The 19845-nt window shown below is 45.0% G+C and overlaps 1 protein-coding gene across 1 annotated transcript in view; it reads right to left on the minus strand.

The window, feature by feature from the left end:
* LOC115165643 (uncharacterized) overlaps positions 1-19845 on the minus strand; it is a 48875-nt gene that overhangs the window by 21279 nt on the left and 7751 nt on the right. Inside the window, exon 2 of the mRNA XM_029718898.1 lies at positions 1593-1712. Coding sequence (XP_029574758.1) covers positions 1593-1712 — 120 coding nt within the window. The remainder of the gene's footprint in view (positions 1-1592; positions 1713-19845) is intronic.

Raw genomic sequence — 19845 nt, forward strand, 5'->3', positions numbered from 1 at the left:
TACTTAGTTAGTAAATAAATTATTTTAAGACAATTGATGTATGGATGGCTCATAGTGAAGACTGGGTTCGTGCAGATAACCAACAATTTACAACGTTTGGAATGAGACTAACGTGAGGTAAAGAATAATTAATTAATCAGAAGACTAAGTGATCAGATATTAAAATATCAGAAAAAACGATCTAATCTTTTAGAATAAAGCTGTAACATAACAAAATGTGAAAAAAGTTGAGGGGTCTAAATGAGCACTTTAATGTTCAATCCACTCACTACTTGTAGCTGTATTTAATGTTCGTTTGTGTTGTTGGTTTTGGCTAGCTTATAATATTCCGGTCGGTAGCTAGCTAGCACTCACTCATGTGGCTGATAGCGCCGTCATGGAAAGGGACATGAGGGAGGCCCTACAATATTACATTTTTCTAAGTAGTGAAAACTATTGGGAGAAGGCAATGTTGAAAAGTAATCTTTAGACATGTTGTACTTTTCGTAAAATGTAGTTGACTGAAATACACAGGTGAGAATTGCATTCGAAAAAGATTACGTTTTTGCTGTGAACCAACGGTGTACCTAGGTAACAACAGGTTGTTTTCGCCACAAGCGGGCAGGGCCACAACGTTCGTATTGATAATCAAGGAGGGGCTATGCGTTCTCTGAAAAATAATGCATGACGTGGAAGGTGTATTCTACGACGCAGATTGCATTGAAAACATATTTTATACACAAGTGAAGCCGCTCCGAATAGGCTACCCAGTCCCCTTCATGAATCCTCCCAATCCCAACCCACCCTATCCTAACCCAGTCACCTGATGTATGTCAATAGAAGTGAAGAAGAAAACAAACAAACAAGACAAACATTCAACAGGTACTGGTAGAGACGAGCAGGCAGACAGGACAACATGATAATAACAGACTGGACAGGCAGACAGGACAACATAATAATAACAGACTGGACAGGCAGAAAGGACAACATAATAATAACAGACCGGACATGCAGACAAGACAATCTAATAATAACAGACTGGACAGGTAGACTGGACAGCATAATAATAACAGACTAGACAGGCAGACAGGACAACTTAATAATACAGACTGAACAGTTGTGAAAGGAAAGTGACCAAATATATGGTCAAGTGTATTAAAGTTAATTTGGGAGGAAGATTGTTTTTATCAACAGTTTATCAACATAATTAGTATATAGTTCAGAATTACATTTTAAAAACTAGAGAGAAAAGGAAGAAGAAAAATTAAAAGGACTATCAGTACTTTGGGTGTCGTCAGTGAGGGCTGGGACTCCAAAACCATCAGAGCAGTGTCATAGTTTGAAGTGAGCACTATAGGTCTGCTGGTGTTATAAATGTTATGAATGGGTGTGATGTAATTCACTTATAGATGAGTGACCGACGGCTAATGAAAAGGTATTACTGTTATACTGTACCTTACATTCAGTTGCCATGTAATGTACTAATTGTAATTGTGTAATTAGAGCCAATCTCAAATCATGATGACCTGCTGTCATCTCCTGATCCTCCATATCATAACTACTGACTTCAGCTTTGATCTGGACTTTGGACAGGGATGTTATTAATGTCTTACTTGTGACTGTAGGGTTGTAGGTTGCATCTTTGAGTACTTCTGTAACAGAGCTGGGGGCAAATGTGATGCCCGTATCAGGTGCAGCAGAGGGATCAGTGGGGTCAACTCCTTGAACTCCATCTGAGAGAGAGAAACAAAAATGAATCAATACAGTAGACCTGATACTGCCCCACTGTTCAGAGCTTAATGCAACCTTACCTCGCATCCTTAGTGCAACCTTACCTTGCAACGTTAGTGCAAGGCCTTTATATCCTGTAATGATTGTAAAGCATGTCAAACAACCAATGAAACGGACAATGCAAGACTGGTTTTGCTTCACATAGGCTAGTGACAGAATTGTACTAACCCTTCCACTGTAGGGAGCGCTCAAACTTTATTTAGTATTCCTCTCCTTTCAGACTGTAGCTCTGCACTCTCTATAAACAATATTCTAAAAAGCGGCGATGGTAAATTACTGTTGTAGCCCGGCTGTAGGCATCCAGAAGACTAATCTGTGGGATGAGTTTTTGCGCATGGGTGGTGTGTTTGTGTAACTGTGGTTCGGGGGTGGAGGTCAGGTTAACACTACCTGGTCCCTATGACAGACACCCTGTGCCCCAGCCGCCCCCCGCACCCTGACGATGAACCAATTCGGCCTGTTTTCTCAGTCACCCTAGATAATTAATGGCTGAAGTGTGTGGTACTGCCCACTCCACAGCCTGCGCAAATAAACCCCGCGCTCCAAAGTCACGACCCCTGAATCTACACCAATCCTCCGGGAAAGATCACATTTCTAAAGTCAGATCAGGTAGCCCTGCAGGTAGTGCAACGGAAGACTAGATGTTGATAAAGTCAAGTGAAACTGTAAGAAAATGTTTATCCATGTGAGTTAATGGGGTCAATGGTATATATGTATTATGTTATGATGTTGTTATTGGAGTCTACACTTGCTATATTGGATCTTCACTTGCTATTGGGGCCAGAGTGGACATTTTCAAAGATAACTGGTTGGGCAGATGTGTTACAGTGTATGAGCTGGCATTCTAGAGCCCAGTACTCCCTGAGTCCAAACTCATTATCACCAAGGCTCCAGAATGCAGGCTAGGACTGGCCCTGCTACACAAGCGTTAATACCCCTCATCTGGGTTATCTAGTTACACTGACACAAAGACTGATGTGATCCTTTTCTCTAACACAGCTTCAACGACTCATTGTCTCACTACTGTGTTTATCTCAGGGTGTACAAGTTGTCAAAGCAGGTTTACTGAGATATGGTGCAGTACATGAACATAACCACTATTTTCTGTGCACTGGCTGAAAGATGTAAACTCCTATGTCATGTAGTATTCAGATACTTATCTATGGTCACAACCCTAAAAGGTGCCAAAACAATGTTATGCAATCAATTTCCGTGGTATTTTGGAATGTTCTATCAACTGATACTCAAGAGTTGATATTCAAGTAATAATAAGGAATTCCCCTCGACCACGCCCAGAAATTGGGGAAAACAAACATTCTTTCCCATTGACCCCCAACATCGTTTTTTGTTATACAGAAATCACAAAACATGCCGATAAGCTGCTGTGTTGTTCAACGTACATGTAACCAGGTTAAAAATGCTGACCTACGGTTCCTAATGATCCCACATTGGGAAATAGAACCTGCGAGAAGAGCCCTGAAAATGTTGATCATTTGAACGTGGAGTACAGGGCTTAACATGTCTCTCAAGAGGCTAAAAAAAGATTTTGGCTTGGAAAGTTGAATATTTGCAGGAGTCACCCGACTCCTGCAAATATCGGGTAATTGATCGGGTAATTGATTAAGGGAGGAAGATTGGAAAGAGAGGGAAGTTTGAAAAGAATGAGGGAGGCAGAGGTTTGAATATGTTGAAGCTAGCAATAACAAGGGAGAGGGTATGTCCAGGAAGATTGGTGTCAAGTTGAAACAGAGTGAGCCGGACGCCAGTTCGAGTTCTGGAGGTGAAATGGAAGGGGTAGAAGGTGTTGTGAGGAGCTCGTTGCACGAGCCTTGCATTGATGGGCATGGTTATGATAAAGATACGTTTAATCCAGGAGTGACATTTTTGGAGAAAGTGGATCCTTGTCTTTTGGCGGATCCATTTGTGGTTTCAGGGTGGTTGAGAAAGGAGTTGGGTGCAGTTGAATCAGGGAAGGTAACCTGTACTGGACCTGTGATATTTGTTTGTGTTTCTTCTAACCAGAGGGAACAGGCGCTCCGTGTCACACAATTTGGGTCAAGATCTGTTTCTTGCTTTTCTCATAGGAACAGGGCACCATTGAAAGGAGTGATTTATGGGGTAGCGTTAAGTGTGGAGGTGGAGCAATTGAAGTTTCTTGGTGTTTGTAATGCCCAACGTTTGGTGCGACGCAGACCTGGTGGTGAGCGTGGTGAAACAGAGGAGTCACTGTCAATCTTTTTAAGTCAGTCTTTACCCAACCAGGTCATGTTAGGATATACAGTGGATTCGGAAAGTATTCAGAGCCCTTGACTTTTTCCAAATGTTGTTACGTTACAGCCTTATTGTAAAATGTATTAAATTAAACATTTTCCTCATCAATCTACACAGAATACCCCATGACAAAGTAAAAACAGGTTTAGAAACCGTTGCAAATGTATAAAATAATAAAAGCAGAAATACCTTAAGTATTACATAAGTATTCAGACACTTTGCTATGAAACTTGAAATTGAGCTCAGATGCATCCTGTCTCCATTGATTATCCTTGAGATGTTTCTACAACTTGTTTGGAGTCCACCTGTGGTAAATTCAATTGCAGCAACACCCATCCAACCTAACAAAGCTTGAGAGGATCTGCAGAGAAGAATGGGAGAAACTCCCCAAATACAGGTGTGCCAAGCTTTTAGCATTATACCTTAGACTCAGTACTGTCATCCCTGCCAAAGGTGCTTCAACAATGTACTAACTATAAGGTCTGAATACCTATATAAATGTGATGTTTCCATTTTTATTTTATAAAACATTTCTAAAAATCTGTTTTTGCTTTGTTATTATAGGGTATTGTGTGTTAATTACAACAACAAGAAATGATCTAAAATCTTTTAGAATAAAGCTGTAACATAACAAAATGTGAAAAAAGTCGAGGGGTCTAAATGAGCACTGTAATGTTCAATCCACTCACTACTTGTAGCTGTATTTAACGTTTGTTTGTGTTGTTGGTTTTGGCTAGCTTATAATGTTCCGGTCGGTAGCTAGCTAGCACTCACTCGTGGCTGATAGCGCCGTCATGGAAAGGGACATGAGGGCGGCCCTACAATATTAATTTTTTCTAAGTAGTCTAAACTATTGGGAGAAGGCAATGTTGAAAAGTAATCTTTAGACATGTTGTACTTTTCTTAAAATGTAGTTGACTAAAATACACAGGTGAGAATTGCGTTCGAAAAAGATTACGTTTTTGCTGTGAACCAACGGGGGTACCTAGGTAACAACAGGTTGTTTTCGCCGCAAATGCGTTCCGTGAGAGGTTAGTTCCATTCCGCTAAAGCGTTGTGGAATACACCTTCCACGTTGTGCATTATTTTCCAGAGAACGCACCGCCACTCGTTGATTATACTTTTTTATACCATGGCTTTAAAATTAATTATTAATTATTTGCAGATAGATATGTGACGACATTCACTGAAGTAGCTAGCAAGTTTACGATCTAGATAGCTACAGCAGTTGCCTTGGTAACCAAACAGACTTGCTTGCCAAAGTATTATCCTAGCATGCTATTATGAAAATTGAATTCAACAATGCCAATAATATTTTCAATTCGACTTTTGCTTTCAAAAGCAGGTTAAAAATAGAACATGTAAGAATGAACTTCATAGCCATTGAATTATACCACGCAATTAGGGAAATATTGCATGCTCTAGAATGCCCTTCAAGCCAATCAGAAACGAGTATTCAACAATGCAATGGTATAATTAAGCAATAAGGCACTAGGGGGTGTGGTATATGGCCAATATACCACGACTAAGGGCTGTTCTTATGCAAAACGCATCGCAAAGTGCCTGGACACAACCCTTAGCTATAGTATATTGGCCATATACCACAAACCCTCAAGGTGCCTTATTGCTATTATAAACTGGTTACCAACCTAATTAGAGCAGTAAAAATAAATATTCTGTCATACCCATGGTATACGATCTGATATTTTTTTATTTTTTTATTTCACCTTTATTTAACCAGGTATGCAAGTTGAGAACAAGTTCTCATTTACAATTGCGACCTGGCCAAGATAAAGCAAAGCAGTTCGACACATACAACAACACAGAGTTACATTTACATTTGACATTTTAGCAGACGCTCTTATCCAGAGCGACTTACAGGAGTGAATACATACATTTCATTTTCATTTCATGCATTTTTTTTTTTTTTATGTAAAATTTGTACTGGCCCCCCATGGGAATCGAACCCAGAACCCTGGCGTTGCACACACCATGCTCTACCAACTGAGCCACAGTTACACATAGAGTAAAACACACATACAGTCAATAATACAGTAGAAATATAAGTCTACATACAATGTGAGCAAATGAGGTGAGATAAGTGAGGTAAAGGCAAAAAAAGGCCATGGTGGCGAAGTAAATACAATATAGCAAGTAAAACACTGGAATGGTAGATTTGTAGTGGAAGAAAGTGCAAAGTAGAAATAGAAATAATGGGGTGCAAAGGAGCAAAATAAATAAATACAGTAGGGGAAGAGGTAGTTGTTTGGGCTAAATTATAGATGGGCTATGTACAGGTGCAGTGATCTGTGAGCTGCTCTGACAGCTGGTGCTTAAAGCTAGTGAGGGAGATAAGTGTTTCCAGTTTCAGAGATTTTTGTAGTTCGTTCCAGTCATTGGCAGCAGAGAACTGGAAGGAGAGACGGCCAAAGGAGGAATTGGCTTTGGGGGGTGACCAGAGAGATATACCTGCTGGAACGTGTGCTACAGGTGGGGGCTGCTGACCAGTGAGCTGAGATAAGGGGGGACTTTACCTAGCAGGGTCTTGTAGATGACCTGGAGCCAGTGGGTTTGGCGACGAGTATGAAGCGAGGGCCAGCCAACGAGAGCGTACAGAACGCAGTGGTGGGTAGTATATGGGGCTTTGGTGACAAAACGGATGGCAATGTGATAGACTGCATCCAGTTTATTGAGTAGAGTGTTGGAGGCAATTTTGTAAATGACCGCTGAAGTCGAGGATCGTAGGATGGTCAGTTTTACGAGGGTATGTTTGGCAGCATGAGTGAAGGATGCTTTGTTGCGAAATAGGAAGCCAATTCTAGATTTAACTTTGGATTGGAAATGTTTGATGTGAGCGATCGGTTGAAGAGCATGCATTTAATTTTACTTGTATTTAAGAGCAGTTGGAGGCCACGGAAGGAGAGTTGTATGACATTGAAGCACGTCTGGAGGGTTGTTAACACAGTGTCCAAAGAAGGGACAGAAGTATACAGAATGGTGTCGTCTGCGTAGAGGTGGATCAGAGACTCACCAGCAGCAAGAGCGACATCATTGATGTATACAGAGAAAAGAGTCGGCCCAAGAGTTGAACCCTGTGGCACCCCCATAGAGACTACCAGAGGCCCGGTCAACAGGCCATCTGATTTGACACATTGAACTCTATCAGAGAAGTAGTTGGTGAACCAGGCGAGGCAATCATTTGAGAAACCAAGGCTATTGAGTCTGCCGATGAGGATGTGGTGATTGACAGAGTCGAAAGCCTTGGCCAGGTCAATGAATACGACAGCACAGTATTGTTTATTGATGGCGGTTACGATATCGTTTAGGACCTTGAGCGTGGCTGAGGTGCACCCATGACCAGCTCTGAAGCCAGATTGCATAGCGGAGAAGGTGCGGTGGGATTCGAAATGGTCGGTAATCTATTTGTTGACTTGGCTTTTGAAGACCTTAGAAAGGCAGGGTAGGATAGATATAGGTCTGTAGCAGTTTGGGTCAAGAGTGTCCCCTCCTTTGAAGAGGGGATGACAGCAGCTGCTTTCCAATCTTTTGGAATCTCAGACGACACGAAATAGAGTTTGAACAGGTTAGTAATAGGGGTTGCAACAATTTCGGCAGATAATTTTAGAAAGAAAGCGTCCAGATTGTCTAGCCCGGCTGATTTGTAGGGGTCCAGATTTTGCAGCTCTTTCAGAACATCAGCTGACTGGATTTAGGAGAAGGAGAAATGGGGAAGGCTTGGGCGAGTAGCTGTGGGGGGTGCAGTGCTGTTGACAGCGGTAGGGGTAGCCAGGTGGAAAGCATGGCCAGCCGTAGAAAAATGCTTATTGAAATTCTCAATTATAGTGGATTTATCGGAGGTGACAGAGTTTCCTATCCTCAGGGCAGTGGGCAGCTGGGAGGAGGTGTTCTTATTCTCCATGGACTTTACAGTGTCCCAGAACTTTTTTGTGTTTGTGTTGCAGGAAGCAAATTTCTGCTTGAAAAAGCTAGCCTTGGCTTTTCTAACTGCCTGTGTATATTGGTTGCTAACTTCCCTGAAAAGGTGCATATCACGGGGGCTGTTCGATGCTAATGCAGAACGCCACAGGATGTTTTTGTGTTGGTTTTGGGCAGTCAGGTCTGGAGAGAACCAAGGGCTATATCTGTTCCTGGTTCAACATTTCTTGAATGGGGCATGCTTATTTAAGATGGTGAGGAAGGCATTTAAAAAAATAACCAGGCATCCTCTACTGACGGGATGAGGTCAATATCCTTCCAGGATCCTCGTGCCAGGTCGATTAGAAAGGCTTGCTCGCTGAAATGTTTCAGGGAGCGTTTGACAGTGATGAGTGGAGGTCGTTTGACCGCTGACCCATTATGGATGCAGGCAATGAGGCAGTGATCGCTGAGACCTTGGTTGAAAACAGCAGAGGTGTATTTAGAGGGCAAGTTGGTTAGGATGATATCTAAGAGGGTGCACGTGTTTACGGCTTTGGGGTGGTACCTGGTAGGTTCATTGATAATTTGTGTGAGATTGAGGGCATCAAGCTTAGATTGTAGGATGGCTGGGGTGTTAAGCATGTCCCAGTTTAGGTCACCTAGCAGCACGAGCTCTGAAGATAGATGGGGGGCAATCAGTTCACATATGGTGTCCAGAGCACAGCTGGGGGCAGAGGGTGGTCTATAGCAGGCGGCAACGGTGAGAGACTTGTTTTTAGGGAGATGGATTTTTAAAAGTAGAAGTTCAAATTGTTTGAGTACAGACCTGGATAGTAGGACAGACCTCTGCAGGCTATCTCTGCAGTAGATTGCAAACCCGCCCCCTTTGGCCGTTCTATCTTGTCTGAAAATGTTGTAGTTAGGGATGAAGATTTCAGAGTTTTTGGTGGACTTCCTAAGCCAGGATTCAGACATGGCTAGGACATCCGGGTTGGCAGAGTGTGCTAAAGCAGTGAATAAAACAAACTTAGGGAGAAGGCTTCTAATGTTAACATGCATGAAACCAAGACTATTACGGTTACAGAAGTCATCAAAAGAGAGCGCCTGGGGAATAGGAGTGGAGCTAGGCACTGCAGGGCCTGGATTAACCTCTACATCACCAGAGGAACAGAGGAGGACTAGGATAAGGGTACGGCTAAAAGCTATGAGAATTGGTCGTCTATGACGTCCAGAATAGAGAGTAAAAGGAGCAGGTTGCTGGGGGCGATAAATAAGCTTCAAGGTATAATGTACAGACAAAGGTATGGTAGGATGTGAATACAGTGGAGGTAAACCTAGGCATTGAGTGATGATGAGAGAGATATTGTCTCTAGAAACATCATTGAAACCAGAAGATGTCATAGCATGTGTGGGTGGTGGAGCTGAAAGGTTGGATAAGGTATAATGAGCAGGGCTAGAGGCTCTACAGTGAAATAAGCCAATAAACACTAACCAGAACAGCAATGGACAAGGCATATTGACATTAAGGAGAGGCATGCTTAGCTGAGTGATCATAAGGGTCCCGTGAGATTCAGACAGCTAGCCGGGCCATAGGTAGCAAGCTGGCAGAAGATGGAGGGAGGTCTGTTTTTAGCCACCTCGTGCGTTTCCGTCTGTACATTAGTGGGGTTCCGTGTAGTAGGGGGGACCAGTCCCATTGGCAAAATAGTTATAGTTATAGTGGCCCAAGAAAATTGTCCGATAGAGCTATTCAGATAGCAGCCGATAAGACAGCTAACAATTAGCGGGCCACAGATGGGCGTTCAGATTACGTCGCGATGGAGGGGCCAGTTGGATAACACCCTCAGGCAGATAACGTCGGTAGTCCAGTCGTGAAGGCCCGATGGGGCTCCGCATCGGCAGTAAAACGGGTCCGGATTGGTGATTGTAGCCCAGGAGTGGCTGATGGAACTCTTCAGCTGGTTAGCTCCGGAATAATTGATGTTAGCTCCGGGACCGATGTTAGCCAATAGTCACTCGGGTAGCAGCTAGCTAGCTGCAAGATCCAGGTGTAAATGTCCAGAGCCTGCGGTAGAAATCCGGGGATATGGAGAGAAAATAGGTCCAGGATGCTCTGGTCTGAGTCGCGTTGTACAAAACTGGCGATAGCTTTTCGAGCTATGGGATAGCTGATGACCGCCAACCATGGCTAGCTGAACTCCAATGTTAGCCAGTGAACTGGCCAACCTCTGGCTAACCTCTGGCTAGCTTCTGTTGTGGATTTCAGATTTCAGATTTGAGGTAAATAATACTTTTTTTTTTAATTGGTGAGGCAGGTTGCAGGAGAGTGTTTTGAGGTTGAGTTTAAAGAAATATATATATAAAAAGATATGCGAAGAAAATATGTAAATATATATATACATGGGACACGACAAGACGAAGGACAAAGACGTCTGACTGCTACGCCATCTTGGATTGGATATACCATGGCTGTAAGCCAATCAGCATTCAGTGCTCAAACCACCCAGTTTATAATATCTAAAACTGACTGGGACTATGCTGGATTGCCATGGTAATGTAGAATGTTCATTCAAATGATGTTAACTGATGTGGCTCATGCAATGGAATGTATGTTTTTGTAATGTCAGTTGACTCAACAAATCACAGCACAGATTGAAGGGTACACTGCTTTTACTTCCACTTTTACTTAAAATGGCTGCCAGCCCACCCATTATGCCATCATTAGCTTGAATGGTGGCGCCCTTTCTATTTATTATATTTCTATGGTTTAAACACTGCTTGATGTGGAAACAAATGTGGTTTGTAAAGCCCTATAACTGGAACAATTATCTTCCCAACGCTACGGCAAAGTCACAACGCTCATGAGCACACCACAACACATTATTTATCAAATCACCACAAACCATCCACACATTCTAGTGGATGTTAACTTCCTTTTTTCTTCTATTGTGATGATGCATTTTAAATTTGAACATACTGCCAACCACAGATGAGAGGATGTTAGCCAACCTCTTTTTAAGGATTAACGCACAGCCAACGTCTTTGTATGGATGTTAGCTAGCAAGCATTATTAACAAGTTTGAAGCGTTACCTCAATATTTCCAATGATTAATAGCTGCCAAGTGGCCACCATGATAGTGTGTCTCCAGAGCTGCACACTAAGTCCTGTAAAATGTGCTACACTTCCCTCCTGCAGTGCACTTTATCTAGACAGCAAGTGGCAGCACCAACCAAGGCATTGGACATTATGCAGAGCACGTCATATATTTGAATTGGCTTAGCTGGGCATAGTTCCTCAACGTTTAAGTGTTATTAAAAGACCCTAGCTAACTCCCTTTGGCCCTGAGATGACACGTTTATTGATACAGTAATTGTGAATAAGAATGCACAGCTAAACTTCCAAGATCTAGCAATCAAACCGCCCTACCTCATCGCTCACCTCATATGTAGGCCTTCTCATGTTGATACCTTCTTACTAACACTCACATGTTCAAAATGTTACAACTTATTTTCATGTCTGCAAGCATACTGTACTGTACACATGTCCTTGAATGCACTAACAAAATAACCCTGGAATGCACTAACAAAATACAAATGTATAGTCTTGCAATAAGATGCTTACAGAATGTCTCTTCTGATTGTTGGACCTCTCTCTCTGTACTCCAGCAGGTTATACAGTAGAGTGCTTCGTTGGCCAGTGATGATTGGAGTGGAAAAGCTGTTAATGGCGTGAGACTTTTTAGCTCTGAAGGTATAAATCATGCTATTAATGTGTTCCCCTGTTTACACACACATCCAACCTGGCCTATCAGGCAGCATGACAGTGGTTTACACTTTATGTGATGCTTTAGACACACACACACACACACACACACACACACACACACACACACACACACACACACACACACACACACACACACACACACACACACACACACACACACACACACACACACACACACACAGTACACTACATACACTCACACACACACAGAGCGGGAGAGCTGAGTGAGAAATCTCAACTACTCCCCCAGCCAAGCCAATCCCCTCTGTTATCCCTCACTACACTACCGTGTCAGGCCACCACACCAGCCTGCTTTCAGCCCAAACACACGCCCATACTCCACACAGTGGCTTCTTTCCTGCAGGAGTGTTTTGGGTGCTTTGGAGCATGGAGGCTGGGCACCAGTCAAATACAGCTCCTACCCTGTATAAGTCTTCACCAGCCAATGCTACTCTGGGTGTTTTAGCCTGTATCACAGTGTGGTGGGGAGGCACGGCCGCCGTAGGCCACTAAATCATGGGCTGCAGTGTGGATGGGATGTGACGGGCCTGGTAGTGCGTGACAGCTGAAACGCTGCTTCTGTAGCCTGGCTGTCGTTGGACCCATCAACAGCACATGATACCATAGTAAGTAATAATGTTCTATGACCAAATGAGAGGACAACCCATAGAATGACATATAGAATCTATATAGAATAGTGATTTAATAGGATCTCTGTGGGACAGCCATAGACCTAACTGACACGCTACAGAGATGTGTTGGTCTGTGGGTAATTCTGTTGGGTTGATGTATGGAGAGGAGATGGTTGACTTCATGGTTATATTTTCTGAGGGGAGCTGGGTATTTTCCCTGGGTGAGGTCACTGACTTGACATACTATAGAAAGTCACACTGTACAAATATCAAGTATCTACACATCCATAAATAAGTGCTATTCCTGGACGTATGTTATGTATTTCACGACTGTACACAGTCATTTTTAAATCAAGAGTTCCAGGAAGGTCACAAGGAGTAAATATTATTTATAAATCTCAGGTCATCCTAACGATGAGCTACCACTCTAGCTATGAATGCAATTACCTGAAAATGTAGGTACCTTCATAACCACATAGGCTTTTCTCCTCCCCTTCAGGTGCCTCAACAAGTTTGACGTCTATATGGTAAGACAGGCCTACATGCATGATTGTTATTTACGCATCTGGATTCACATAGATTCTGAAACAGTATTTCATCAAACATTCCACTTCTATGATTGATTCGTGTAGTGTTAGCTAGCTACATAGTTGTCTTTGCTGTCTTTGTATCTAAGATAATTGTGTAGTTTAGAGTAATTATCGAGGTTAGCTAGCCAGCTATTTTCGTCCGCCGCGCCGCGCCACCGTTCTCCTACTTAGTCAACAACTGCTAGCTAGCTAGTCAACTTCTACCGACTAGCAGCACTGTAGAAACTAATAATACATTACAACGGAACAATTTGATTAGTGTAGTGTTAGCTAGCTACATAGTTGTCTTTGCTGTCTTTGTATCTAAGATAATTGTGTAGTTTAGAGTAATTATCGAGGTTACCTAGCCAGCTACACTTTCAAACAAAGTCAACAACGCAGCCACTGCTAGCTAGCCTACTTCACCAGCCAGCAGTACTGTATCATTTTAATCATTTTTAGTCAATAAGATTTTTGCAACGTAAGCTTAACTTTCTGAACATTCGAGACGTGTAGTCCACTTGTCATTCCAATCTCCTTTGCATTAGCGTAGCCTCTTCTGTAGCCTGTCAACTATGTGTCTGTCTATCCCTGTTCTCTCCTCTCTGCACAGGCCATACAAACGCTTCACACCGCGTGGCCGCTGCCACTCTAACCTCCTGATTCTGCCTCCTCAAACCTCCTCTCCTCCCTTTCTGCATCTTTTGACTCTCTATGTCCCCTATCCTCCAGGCCGGCTCGGTCCTCCCCTCCTGCTCCGTGGCTCGACGACTCATTGCGAGCTCACAGAACAGGGCTCCGGGCAGCCGAGCGGAAATGGAGGAAAACTCGCCTCCCTGCGGACCTGGCATCCTTTCACTCCCTCCTCTCTACATTTTCCTCTTCTGTCTCTGCTGCTAAAGCCACTTTCTACCACTCTAAATTCCAAGCATCTGCCTCTAACCCTAGGAAGCTCTTTGCCACCTTCTCCTCCCTCCTGAATCCTCCTCCCCCCCCTCCTCCCTCTCTGCAGATGACTTCGTCAACCATTTTGAAAAGAAGGTCGACGACATCCGATCCTCGTTTGCTAAGTCAAACGACACCGCTGGTCCTGCTCACACTGCCCTACCCTGTGCTTTGACCTCTTTCTCCCCTCTCTCTCCAGATGAAATCTCGCGTCTTGTGACGGCCGGCCGGCCAACAACCTGCCCGCTTGACCCTATCCCCTCCTCTCTTCTCCAGACCATTTCCGGAGACCTTCTCCCTTACCTCACCTCGCTCATCAACTCATCCTTGACCGCTGGCTACGTCCCTTCCGTCTTCAAGAGAGCGAGAGTTGCACCCCTTCTGAAAAAACCTACACTCAATCCCTCCGATGTCAACAACTACAGACCAGTATCCCTTCTTTCTTTTCTCTCCAAAACTCTTGAACGTGCCGTCCTTGGCCAGCTCTCCTGCTATCTCTCTCAGAATGACCTTCTTGATCCAAATCAGTCAGGTTTCAAGACTAGTCATTCAACTGAGACTGCTCTTCTCTGTGTCACGGAGGCGCTCCGCACTGCTAAAGCTAACTCTCTCTCCTCTGCTCTCATCCTTCTAGACCTATCGGCTGCCTTTGATACTGTGAACCATCAGATCCTCCTCTCCACACTCTCCGAGTTGGGCATCTCCGGCGCGGCCCACGCTTGGATTGCGTCCTACCTGACAGGTCGCTCCTACCAGGTGGCGTGGCGAGAATCTGTCTCCGCACCACGTGCTCTCACCACTGGTGTCCCCCAGGGCTCTGTTCTAGGCCCTCTCCTATTCTCGCTATACACCAAGTCACTTGGCTCCGTCATATCCTCACATGGTCTCTCCTATCATTGCTATGCAGACGACACACAATTAATCTTCTCCTTTCCCCCTTCTGATAACCAGGTGGCGAATCGCATCTCTGCATGTCTGGCAGACATATCAGTGTGGATGACGGATCACCACCTCAAGCTGAACCTCGGCAAGATGGAGCTGCTCTTCCTCCCGGGGAAGGACTGCCCGTTCCATGATCTCGCCATCACGGTTGACAACTCCATTGTGTCCTCCTCCCAGAGTGCTAAGAACCTTGGCGTGATCCTGGACAACACCCTGTCGTTCTCAACTAACATCAAGGCGGTGACCCGTTCCTGTAGGTTCATGCTCTACAACATTCGCAGAGTACGACCCTGCCTCACACAGGAAGCGGCGCAGGTCCTAATTCAGGCTCTTGTCATCTCCCGTCTGGATTACTGCAACTCGCTGTTGGCTGGGCTCCCTGCCTGTGCCATTAAACCTCTACAACTCATCCAGAACGCCGCAGCCCGTCTGGTGTTCAACCTTCCCAAGTTCTCTCACGTCACCCCGCTCCTCCGCTCTCTCCACTGGCTTCCAGTTGAAGCTCGCATCCGCTACAAGACCATGGTGCTTGCCTACGGAGCTGTGAGGGGAACGGCACCTCCGTACCTTCAGGCTCTGATCAGGCCCTACACCCAAACAAGGGCACTGCATTCATCCACCTCTGGCCTGCTCGCCTCCCTACCTCTGAGGAAGTACAGTTCCCGCTCAGCCCAGTCAAAACTGTTCGCTGCTCTGGCACCCCAATGGTGGAACAAACTCCCTCACGACGCCAGGACAGCGGAGTCAATCACCACCTTCCGGAGACACCTGAAACCCCACCTCTTTAAGGAATACCCAGGATAGGATAAAGTAATCCTTCTAACCCCCCCCCCCCTTAAAAGATTTAGATGCACTATTGTAAAGTGGTTGTTCCACTGGATATCATAAGGTGAATGCACCAATTTGTAAGTCGCTCTGGATAAGAGCGTCTGCTAAATGACTTAAATGTAAATGTCTAAAACACCCCTGTTGGAGCTGACGACACTGAATCTCCCCTGTTGGAGCTGACGACACTGAATCTCCCCTGTTGGAGCTGACACAACACTGAATCTCCCCTGTTGGCGCTGACACAACACTGAATATCCCCTGTTGGAGCTGACGACACTGAATCTCCCCTGTTGGAGCTGACGACACTGAATCTCCCCTGTTGGAGCTGACGACACTGAATCTCCCCTGTTGGAGCTGACGACACTGAATCTCCCCTGTTGGAGCTGACACAACACTGAATCTCCCCTGTTGGTGCTGACACAACACTGTAACTCCCCTGTTGGCGCTGACACAACACTGAATCTCCCCTGTTGGAGCTGACACAACACTGAATCTCCCCTGTTGGAGCTGACACAACACTGAATCTCCCCTGTTGGCGCTGACACAACACTGAATCTCCCCTGTTGGCGCTGACACAACACTGAATCTCCCCTGTTGGAGCTGACACAACACTGAATCTCCCCTGTTGGAGCTGACACAACACTGAATCTCCCCTGTTGGCGCTGACACAACATTGAATCTCCCCTGTTGGCGCTGACACAACACTGAATCTCCCCTGTTGGTGCTGACACAACACTGAAACTCCCCTGTTGGAGCTGACACAACACTGAATCTCACCTGTTGGAGCTGACGACACTGAATCTCCCCTGTTGGAGCTGACACAACACTGAAACTCACCTGTTGGAGCTGACACAACGCTGAAACTCCCCTGTTGGAGCTGACACGACACTGTAACTCCCCTGTTGGAGCTGACACAACACTGTAACTCCCCTGTTGGAGCTGACACAACACTGAAGCGCCCCTGTTGGAGCTGACACTGTAACTCCCCTGTTGGAGCTGACACTGTAACTCCCCTGTTGGAGCTGACACTAACTCCCCTGTTGGAGCTGACAGGACACTGTGGTGAGAGCAGTTTTCTGTATTGGCCATGTTGCCATAGGAAACCAACCATGGAGGAGTGAGGAATGGAGGGAGAGAGATTATAAGCAGGAGGTGGGAGAGGAGGTGTCTCTTATCATTCATTTACATGTGTTAATGTTTGAATGAAAGCCAGATCCCACAGTTGGTTTTGCTTCCCAACCAGCCAGGCAACCTCCCTTTGGTCCCTCTAGCTCATCAGAGAGAGAGGGGCCCTTGTCTAACCCACACACACTGAGCGAGCCAGGAGGATTGTGTCTGGACTGGAGAGAGTTATACACATTCATCTATTAGCCCATTATTGTTGATGGCTGCTCTTTTCACGTTTCATTTCATTACACATATGCACAGCAGTACACCAAGTTGGTCTCAGAACATTTTGTATTATTCTGTACGTAAATCCGTGACATTCCATTTAGTATGATGTTACATTTCGTATGGTACTGTATGTATTAATTTGTGGATGTTCATAACCCATTTCATATGATATGTTACAAATTATAATTCTTACTATTATGAATTTGCAAAACGTACAATATGTTAAGAATTTGCAAAACGTACTATAAGTTACAAATTTGCAAAACATATGATATGTTACGAATTATAGCTAGCTAACTTATGCTAGGATTTAGGGTTAGGGGTCAGGGTTAAGGTTAGGAGTTACGGAAGGGTTAGCTAAAAGGGTTAGGGGAAAGGTTATCTAACATGCTAAGTAGTTGCAAAGTAGCTAAAAAGTAATGAGTTGTTGAAAAGTTACTAATGACCTAAAATGCTAAAGTTGTCCGTGATGAGATTTAAACTTGCACCTTTGGGTTGCTAGACGTTTGCGTTATACGCCCACCATACCAAACGTAACATATCATACTAATTTGTATCCCGGATTTATGTTTACTATATTACGTCTAGTCTATGAGACCAGGCTGGGTACACAGACAAGTAAACTATTAGTGGAACTTCAACCAAAGAATCAGTAAATACAGGCAAGCCGTTCTCTTTTTACTTGATGAACTTGAGGACAGATACTAACAGTGCAAGTTTAAGACTTTGGACGTGGTTCTGTGTTTGTGCAGAGTGTGCGTGCGTGTGTCCAGCTCCTTTCAGGACAGGGTCCAGGTCCATCCTCTCCACAGCCCCATCCAGCCCTGTGGAGAGCGTTTCCTGGCCCCTCACTGATGTCATCATGGCACCAACGGAACAGATTGTCTCATTGTGCTCATGAGCAGCTCGGGTCTCCATAAAGAAATGCATAAAATGTGGTTGCCAGATTTGTATGGGTGCAGAAGGGAAAAATGGCCAGATTATAATTTGTTTGCTTCACACTGCGTCAACACGTGGCAGAGTAGTGTAGTGAGGCTAGCTGTGGCGCAGGAACAGGGAAGCCAGTTACCTAAGTCCACTGGGAAAACACACACACACACACACACACACACACACACACACACACACACACACACACACACACACACACACGCACACACACACACACACACACACACACACACACACACACACACAGAGAGAGAGAGAGTAGACATGTGACAGGAACCAGGCCAGGTAATGACAGCTCAGCTCTGAGTAAAACCTCTGTGTGATCACAGCAGGACCAATGGAAACATAGAGACATCTTGAAAAGCTCACCTAATGGAAGAGGTCATGGAGAACAGTGGAACATGCAATTCATGCTCCAGTGCAGCACTAGAAAATGAACCAGTGTGTGTCTCCATATCCCCAGGAGGGTCTAAGGAGGATGTGACTTTTGCCATTTGGCTGCTGTAACCGATCTGGCTTAGGGGGCCAGAACTCAGCTGACTCCCCAGCCCAGCCCAACCAGGAGCAATGTTGTGTGGAAAGATCAACAAGCTGTGTGGCATCATGTTTACGCCGCACAACATCTTTCTGCTTTCAACAATGCCTTAATTACAGACCATTTAACCCTGATTTACTGGGCTTTTCTAGATACTCACTCTTGGTATAAGAGAGTCTAAAATGTAAATATTGTGACGTTTTTGATAATTTATTGTGAAGACGTCTTTATTCTCACTTACTCGCTGTGTCCCTGTGTCCTCCTTTTTCCTTCTGCACTTCCTTCTACAACCTTTTACCATTGTGATAGCCATCTCTGACCCTTCCTATTTTCCCAGTGTAAGGGATGCAGGAGAACAGACTGAACCAAAACAAACATCTCTACACAGAATTAAAGGGGCAGACAGAGAGCAAGCAACGAAGGTCCTGTTGCATGACCTCTCTAACCTCTAATTAGGCCTGGTTCTTCTCTGGGGAGGGCTGGAGATGTGGCCTGTAGCAGGGTTGGGTCCTGGGGGCCTCCAACAGGGTGGGGTCTTGCCCAGCTGATGTCAGTCTCCCTGGGGAACCATTGTCCGTCTCCCTGGCCCTGCCTAGTTTTAGGGAGATGATCAGGAGGTCCTTTGACGTCATGCAGCCACTCAGAGACAGACAGGCCTCAGGCTCAGCCTACAGCCTGGGCTCGCCTCCCCACCCAAGCCACAGAAACAGCACCTTGGCTGTTACCACCTGCCTGCTGCATCCCTCCCAGCCCCAGTCTCTAACTCTCCCACTTCCAGATGTCAGTAGTAGAACCCTGACTTCCCTGATTCTCCTAGGCTAGACTGTCACCTCAGACCCAGGCCAGGGTGGAATTCCTCCAGGCTTCCAGAGCCTCCAGAGAATGCCTGCGGCCAGAGGAATGTACAGGGAGGCTGGACAGGGATCCCATTCCTACTAGTCAGCAAGTCAACTGAGCCCCTCTGTACTGGGACACCTTCCATTAGGTGTCCATGTAGCTTATAGTCGAACAATGTGGGCACCCTGTTCTGTTCTGCCAGCCTGTAGCTACTAGACAGCCACACCAGCCTGCCTTGCATGAAGCACTGGCCAGAAAAAAAAGTTTCCCTGGTAACCAAATACAGCTTACAGTTTTTCCTCTCCTGTGACCAGACGGCCAGTCCAAACACCAAACCACAATCTGGAAAAAACCTGCATTGGAACAGTCACCGGGTCCCACTCTCTGTCTACATGAAAATAAGGTGATAACTATTTATGCTTCTAAAACCAGGATGGTCAGGATGGTTGTTTTTAAACAAAACAC

Source organism: Salmo trutta, chromosome 28, assembly GCF_901001165.1.
Source record: "Salmo trutta chromosome 28, fSalTru1.1, whole genome shotgun sequence".
NCBI classification, from domain to species: Eukaryota; Metazoa; Chordata; class Actinopteri; order Salmoniformes; family Salmonidae; genus Salmo; species Salmo trutta.